The sequence below is a fragment of the Mycteria americana genome, unplaced genomic scaffold, assembly GCF_035582795.1.
Source record: "Mycteria americana isolate JAX WOST 10 ecotype Jacksonville Zoo and Gardens unplaced genomic scaffold, USCA_MyAme_1.0 Scaffold_46, whole genome shotgun sequence".
NCBI classification, from domain to species: Eukaryota; Metazoa; Chordata; class Aves; order Ciconiiformes; family Ciconiidae; genus Mycteria; species Mycteria americana.
In genome coordinates, this window is record NW_027445633.1 from 1,308,542 (window position 1) to 1,316,373 (window position 7,832).

The window sequence follows — 7,832 nt, forward strand, 5'->3', positions numbered from 1 at the left end:
GTGCTCCCAGCCCCTTCTCTATGCTCCTCACAGGGCCCCAAGCTGGCAGTGATGCTCTGCAGAGCAAGTGGGCTGTGGGATCATGGAGTGACTCCACACTGGCTGTGCTGGTCAGGGAGGGAAGCGGCTGCAGCTGGGTGTGCAGCAGTGCCACTGAGCTCCTTCCCAGGGGTCTAAAGCTGTGGAAGGAGCTCAGAGCATTTCTCATGACTCAGGATGTATTCCAGTATACACACTGAACCACCTTTAGGCTTTGACTGAAGGAGATGTGAATCACTCTCCAGTCTCCTTTTGCTGATCTTGTTGCGTCCCCACAGCCACCCCTGGGATGGCAGAGCCCTTGTTTGCTTGTGGATACTTATATATATCACTTTGCCTGGGTGACTCCACCTTGGATGGTCCCTTCTTTTGGGATGGCTACCCCCAGGCACATCACTTCCTTGGAGATGCCCTCTTCTGTCCTGGGGACTCCAGTTTCCCCTGTAGAAAGATAGGCAGCTACCATTCAGCTCTGCTGCATGTGGGAGAGCCCTGGGCAGGGAATTTGAAGCGCATTCGCCATCTGCAGTGGCACTGGTCACACGCAAATGAGAGCTGAGTCCAGCCCTCACTCCCCAAAATACCCAAAAACTCCTCACTCCTCACTCCCCAGTGCCCTCTCCCTGTGAGCCCACTGAGAACCAAGCTCAGCAACAGGCCATGGTGAGTGCAGTTCCTGGAGCCTAGTCAAGACTTCAGCAGGAAGAAGAGCCCAGCCTTCAGGAGCTGCCATGGGGAGATACCATTTATTACAGAGATGGTCCTCAGGAAGCTAGCTCTGACACTCTGATGACACATTTAGCATAATCCTCTGTATTATTTGGCACAGTAGGATCATGCTTCTGGAGATGTGGAGTGCATACAAACATTGCTGTATGAACATGATCATCCCAGATGAAAAACAAATAAAGCACAACCTTGTCCTGGGAAAAGCTAAGAATAGCCTGTGAGGAGAGATGGGCAGCTTAGTGCTGCTGAAGGTGAACACATGGAATCAGTTTCTTCACTGCTTCTTTGAGTTCCCTGTTCCTCAAGCTGTAGATGAGGGGGTTCAATGCTGGAGGCACCACCGCGTATAGAACTGCCACCACCAGATCCAGGGATGGGGAGGAGATGGAGGGGGGCTTCAGGTAGGCAAATATGCTAGTGCTGATGAACAGGGAGACAACAACCACGTGAGGGAGGCACGTGGAAAAGGCTTTGTGCCATCCCTGCTCAGAGGGGATCCTCAGCACGGCCCTGAAGATCTGCACATAGGACAGCACAATGAATACAAAACACCCAAATCCTAAACAGCCAGAAAACACTAGAATCTCAGCTTCGCTGAGGTAGGAGTGTGAGCAGGAGAGCTTGAGGATCTCGGGGATTTCACAGAAGAACTGGTCCAGGGCATTGCCTTGCCAGAGGGGTATGGAAAATGTATTGGCCGTGTGCAGCACAGCATTGAGAAACCCACTGCCCCAGGCAGCTGCTGCCATTTTGAGACAAGCTCTGCTGCCCAGGAGGGTCCCGTAGTGCAGGGGTTTGCAGATGGCAACGTGGCGGTCATAGGCCATGACAGTGAGAAGGGAATACTCTGCACCAAAAAAGAAGAGTACAAAGAAGACCTGTGCAGCACATCCAGAGTAGGAGATGGCCCTGGTGTCCCACAGGGAATTGGCCATGGATTTGGGGACAGTGGTGGAGATGGAGCCCAGGTCAAGGATAGAGAGGCTGAGGAGGAAGAAGTACATGGGGGTGTGGAGGCGGTGGTCACAGGCTATGGCGGTGATGATGAGGCCGTTGCCCAGGAGAGCAGCCAGGTAGATGCCCAGGAAGAGCCAGAAGTGCAAGAGCTGCAGCTCCCGTGTGTCTGCAAATGCCAGGAGGAGGAACTGGGTGATGGAGCTGCTGTTGCACGTTTGCTTCCTCTGGGTATGGTTATCTGTTGAAGAAGGAAAAGGCAGTAATGAGTTAGGCCAGACTTCTCCAAGCAAAATGTATTGCATGTCTCATAGCACCCCCACACTCAGACTACCTCTTTTCAGGAAGAGCTTTCTGCGGCTCCCTCACTTGAGGTTTGGGTATTGCTGGCTGAGGGGGCCATTCTCCATGGGTGTCTTCTCCATGGGGAGCCCAGGTAGCACAGAGATACTACGGGAGAGCTGTGCCCTTCTGGAGGGCACCCTGCAGCCCAGCAGGACACCCCAGGGAAACAGCTGAATGTCCTGAAGGTGCCTGGAGGAGCCCTGGGCACTTTGCTCCCACAGACACATCTGCAGAGCTGGACCCAAAGGGTCGGCATCTGAAGAGAAGCTGAACCTGCCACCCCCGACCCCCACCCCCTGCACTGACTCAGCAAACCCAGCTGTGAGAACAAGGGCAGCACAGGCAGGAGGGGATGGCAGTGAAATGCCACAATGCTCCTGCCAAGGGAGGAGGGACACGCAAAGACAGATGGAAATCAGGGGTTTGTCCTTCTCTGGGCTCTGGCTGCTGCAGGGGCAAGGATGCCCGAGACCCCATGGGCCTGAGGGCAGAGGCTCTGCTTAGGCTGGGAAAGGAGACCCGGGAGGAGTTGCTCAGGGGAAGGTGTCTGTGCTGCAGGCACAGCAGGGAGGTGCCCACATCCCCCTCCCCAGTGTTTCTGGCAGCAGCTCCCTCTCACTGCCTGCCCGTGTCTCTGCTGTTTGGAGCTGTTCCTGCCAGGAGCCATCTCCCTGTCCCCAGCTCAGCTCCCTCTCAGTGCTCACAAACCCCATCCCACTTGCCGTGCGCTCACCTCTGCCTGCAAACACCTCGCAGGGGCAGGGCACTGCCCAGGGGCATCTCTGTGTGTGCAGGGACTAAAGACCAGATCACAGGAAACCTGATGTGGCTGGAAAGGGGAAGGTGTTGCTGAGTTGGCTGGAGGCAGCCGGGTAAAGTGCTTTGAGGTGCTTCTCCCAGACTTACTCGTCTCTCAGTGCAAGTGAGTAGGAGTCTCAAAGAGTACTCCTGAGTAGAAACAAGAATTTCAATCTCCAGTGCAGAACCCAGACAACCAAAGAGTGAGGAGAGGTCCTTGTCTTTCCAGGACCCTCTAACTTGATGTGCTTCTTGAGAAGTCCCCTTGAAATGTCATGAGGCAGAGCTGAAGCTGTGAGAAGCACTGACCCAGGCAGCACCCTCTTGAGAGCAGAAGGATCTTGCCGTGCCCTGCCCTACTCTGCCGGGGGTCGCTCCTGCCACCAAGAGCTTCTCCCTGCACAGCCGTGGGGAGTTTCCTGGGCAGGCTGAGAGCTGACCCTGGCAGGCGGCAGAGTCCTTGCCCCAGCACACAGCACCCTGGGGTGCAGGGACCCCTCTTGGAAGGACAGCCCTGGGCAGCCCTGGCTGCACACCCGGCTTCACAACCCTGCAGCCATTCCCGGGAGAAGGGACCTGTCTTGCCCTGTCCCACTGATGGTGCAGCAGGCAAGCCCTGATCTGGAGCATAGCCTCTTCCTCCTCCACATGGGAAAAGCCACGAGAGCCATCCTGACAGGTCCTATCAGCCGTGGCAAATGCCAGGTCTAGGAGACACTTCCAGGGACTCATCTGCATTGCCCTGCAGCCAGAGACTTACCGTGTCAATGGCTGTGATGACTTCTCCAACAGCATGCTCTCAGCTGTCCTCCCAGCCCAGACTGCATTTAACCTCCTTTCACTTCTCTTATCTGCCCTCAGTGCCTGCAGGCAGTGCCCTCAGCCCTGCTGCACCTTGCAGAGGAGCTGCTCCTGGGCAGAGCTGTCTCTCTGCAGTGCTACCCTGTTGCCATGAGCTCCCTCCATCCCTGGAGCCCGACCCAGCACAAGAGTAGAGGACCAGCCCAAGGTGCCACTTTCTCAGCTCCCTCTGGGCTCCCTCAAAAATGTTGCTGGGGCTCCAGGGAAACCAACTGTGAAACAGGCTGAAGTCAGCACTGATGTTCCCTCCCTCAGCTGGGGAGGCACACTTCTTCCCAGCAGTGTCATTGCCCCTATCAGGGACAGGGTTAGGTCCAAGAGTCACCTCTTCTTGTCCCACTATGAGACAGGACACCCAGACAGTGCAAGGGAGGAATCCCCTGTACCTCCTGTATCCATGCAAACCACAGGTGACATCTGAGGTGCCAGAGGTGGTCCAAGACACGTGCAGGTAACTGTAAGCTCTGAGAGAGCAATTCAGAGGGACAGGGCAGCATCTGGGGTTGTTGTTTTGGAGGCTGGTGGGGCATTCCTTTGGCCAGCTGAAGTGACAGCAGATGCCCACATTTAGGACAATGCAGCCTGTTCCTGCTCATTATGCCCAGGGCAGCCTGTAGAGGTATTCCTCTGAGCAAATGGAGTCACTGCCATCAGGAGGGCTAAGTCTCTCTCTCTCCTCCACCAGCTGCATTTGCCAGATCTCCATTGGCAGTTAGGGCAGGTTTCTCATAGACACCCCTACATTGCCTAACCTAATTCAGGGCAGCTGCTCTGCTCAGTTGAAAGGTGAACTTCATCCTGTGGTGCTACCTGAGATGCCAGGGTCTCCAGCACAAGCCCATGCAGCCAGCAGGGACAGCACAAGACTTGCAGGATCGCCATCCCCCTTCAGAGCAGCCATGTAACAGACCCCAAGAGAACCTCAGACATGTTCAGTGCTTTCGTTCAAGCAACTGCAGTGAGGCAAGTCCTGTCCCATCTCTATCCTGTAGATGTAGGCAGTGCTTCTCCCACATCCTTTAGTCATAGAATCACAGAAGCATAAAATAGAATGATAGCATTGTTTAGGTTGGAAAAGACCCTTAAGATCATCGAGTGCAACCATAAACCTAACACTGCCAAGTCCACCACTAAACCATGTCTCTAAGCGCCACATCTACACGTCTTTTAAATACCTCCAGGGATGGTGACTCAGCCACTTCCATGAGCAGCCTGTTCCAATGCTTGATGACCCTTAGTCATCCCTTGGATGATGCAGTCAAGGAACAGACCAATGATTTTCACAGTGTTCCTGGATCGTGGGATGTCCATAGCCAAGGCCATTTTCAAAAGCACCTTGTCCTTCCTGCAGATGAGCTTCACCTGCACCACAGGCCCTCTGGGGCTGCAGAGACACCACACACAGCAAAGCCCTCTCCTGCCAGGCCTGCACAGTCCAGCCCTGCGTCTCTCTGCTCCTGAGGACAGCAGGGTTTGCTCTCCTTAGGGACACCTCATTTCCTCTTTACATTGCCACCTGCCATCCACCCCAGCAGGCTCTGAAGCAAACCTCTGGCTTGCATGGGACCTTGGGCACTTGGTACCACCTTGCTTTGTTACACCTCTGAGCTGGGCTCTGGTGCCACGGCTGAGGTCCAGCACATCTCTGCTCTGACATAAAGAACCTATAATCAGGGAGAGGAAGGGGACAAAGTCTTCTTTAACCAGCCTGAGGAAGTCTTGGGATCAATGACCTCACAATCTAAATTGGAGAGCTTTGATGGGTGGACTGTTCAGTGGATAAGGAATTGGTTGGGTGGTCGCATCCAGAGGGTGGCAGTCAATGGCTCAATGTCCAGATGAAGATCAGTGATGCGTGGTGTCCCACAGGGGTCCGTCCCACAGGGGTCCATGCTGGGACCAGTGCTGTTTAATATTTTCATCAATGACATTGACAGCGAGATCGAGTGCACCCTCAGCAAGTTTGCAGATGACACCAAGCCGAGTGGTGCAGTTGACACGCCAGAAGGACGGGATGTCATCCAGAGGGACCTGGACAAGCTGGAGAGGTGGGGCTGTGTGAACCTCATGAGGTTCAACAAGGCCAAGTGCAGGGTCCTACACCTGGGTCGGGGCAGTCCTCGGTTGCAATACAGGCTGGGGGATGATGTGATCAAGAGCAGCCCTGCGGAAAAGGACTTGGGGGTACTGATGGACAAAAAGCTGGACATGAGCCGACAATGTGCGCTCGCAGCCCAGAAGGCCAACTGTATCCTGGGCTGCATCAAAAGAAGTGTGGCCAGCAGGTCGAGGGAGGGGATTCTGCCACTCTGCTAGGCGCAGGTTAGACCTCACCTGGAATCCTGCGTCCAGCTCTGGAGCCCTCAGCACAAGAAGGACATGGAGCTGTTGGAGCGGGTCCAGAGGAGGGCCAGGAAAATGATCCGAGGGCTGGAGCACCTCTCCTACGAGGACAGGCTGAGAGAGTGGGGGTTGTTCAGCCTGGAGAAGAGAAGGCTGCGGGGAGACCTTCTAGCAGCCTGCCAGTACTTAAAGGGGGCCTATAGGAAAGACGGGGACAGGCTTTTTAGCAAGGCCTGTTGTGACAGGACAAGGAGCAATGGTTTTAAACTAAGGGAGGGCAGATTTAGACTGGATTGAAGAAAGAAATTTTTTACAGTGAGGGTGGTGAGGCACTGGAACAGGTTGCCCAGAGAGGTAGTGGAGGTCCCATCCCTGGAAACATTCAAGGTCAGGTTGGATGGGGCTCTGAGCAACCTGATCTAGTTACAGATGTCCCTGCTCTTGCAGGGGGGTTGGACTAGATGACCTGTAAAGGTCCCTTCCAATCCAAAGCATTCTACGATTCTATGATCTTATTTGGGGACTTTAATGACCCTGTGTCTTGGGTTTATATGACAACGTTTGGTAGCGGTGAGGTGGGCTGAAAGGGGTGGGTTAGGTGAGATGACACCAAGAGCTGACTCCATGTCAGAGAGAGCCAGTTTCAGCTGGCTCCAAAATGGACCAGCCACTGCCCAAAGCTGAGCCAATAAGTAGTTCTAGTGGCACCTCTGCGATAACACATTGAAGAAAGGATAAAAACCAGTGTGCAGCAGCTGTAAGAGAGAGGAGTGAGAAACATGTGAGAGAAACAACCCTGCAGACACCAAGGGGACTGAAGGAGGGGAGTGAGAGAGAGGCTGGGTGGGCACCTGGTGGCCAAAAGTCAACCCACCACCCCCTGACATGCACAGACAGCGCAGGGCAAATGCTCCTTTTGGTGTCTGGAGGTTCTTTGCATCAGCTTTTTAGCACAGCTGCCAGATGGGCCAACAAATGGGATGGTCACCTGGATCTGAAAACCTGTGTCATCCTTGTCAGCCTTGGCTCTAGTAGCAGAGAAATAGTGGAGCCTCAGCTCCCAAGGGAAGTGCAAAAGTAGACGAGCAGAGTGCAGATGCCAGGTCTGAGAGTGGCCGACTTTGGCCTATTCTGGGAACTTTCAGTGGGCAGTATGACTCAAGGGGAGCAGAATTCAGTGCAACTGCTTTTCAAGGGCAGCATCCTCTAAGCACATAAAGCGTCCATGCCGATACTGCAGCAAACAAGCAGTCATCTCAGGACACCAGCTTGGCTGAACAGGCAACTCATCAGGAAGCTCCGTACAAAAAGGGAAGCACAGAGGGTGTGGACAGAGGACCTGACTTCAAAGGAGGAATTTAGAAATAGGGAGGGGCTTAGGAAAGCCAAAGCTTCCCTGGAGTTAATGCTTGCAAGGGGCTCCAAGAGCATCAAGGTGAGCTGTTAGTACTGAAGTTACACTTGAAGAAGAAACAAAAATAATGTGTGGCCAGGGCTGAATTTAGTAAGAGAAGGTGCAGATATGTCTGAGGTACTCTTTGTCCTCTTTGCCTCTGTCTTCCCCAGCAAGGTCTCCCAGGCCTTTGTGCCTTGAAGCAGGACTCTGGAGGAGAAAAAACAGCAGTGGATGTGGATCAAGTCAGGGGTTACCTGAGCAAGCTCAGACATTAACAGCCCACAGAACTGGCGGGGCTGCATCCAAGGGTGCTGAGAGAGCCAGCCGATGTCATAGCAAGGTCACTCTGGCTTGTCTTTGGAAGTTC

General features: G+C 54.1%; 1 protein-coding gene across 1 annotated transcript; it reads right to left on the bottom strand.

The window, feature by feature from the left end:
* Nucleotides 1-1,004: 1,004 nt before the first annotated feature.
* LOC142403909 (olfactory receptor 14C36-like) lies at nucleotides 1,005-5,618 on the bottom strand. Its single transcript, XM_075490210.1, has 5 exons — nucleotides 5,594-5,618; nucleotides 5,276-5,390; nucleotides 4,998-5,110; nucleotides 4,113-4,190; nucleotides 1,005-1,963 (listed from the first exon to the last, which is right to left on the bottom strand). The coding sequence occupies exons 1-5, from the start codon at nucleotides 5,616-5,618 to the stop codon at nucleotides 1,005-1,007; spliced, it is 1,290 nt and encodes a 429-aa protein (XP_075346325.1).
* Between the last annotated feature and the right edge of the window lie 2,214 nt (nucleotides 5,619-7,832).

Excerpts from the sequence above, each read along its gene's own strand:
- LOC142403909 (XM_075490210.1), bottom strand. The coding sequence starts at position 5,618 with ATGGACCCCTGTGGGACGGACCCCT. Across the intron at positions 5,391-5,593 it reads CCCCTGTGGGACGGACCCCT|GTTCTTTATGTCAGAGCAGA; the intron begins GTGGGACACCAC and ends CCCTGATTATAG. Across the intron at positions 1,964-4,112 it reads GGTTTGCATGGATACAGGAG|ATAACCATACCCAGAGGAAG; the intron begins GTACAGGGGATT and ends CTTCTTCAACAG.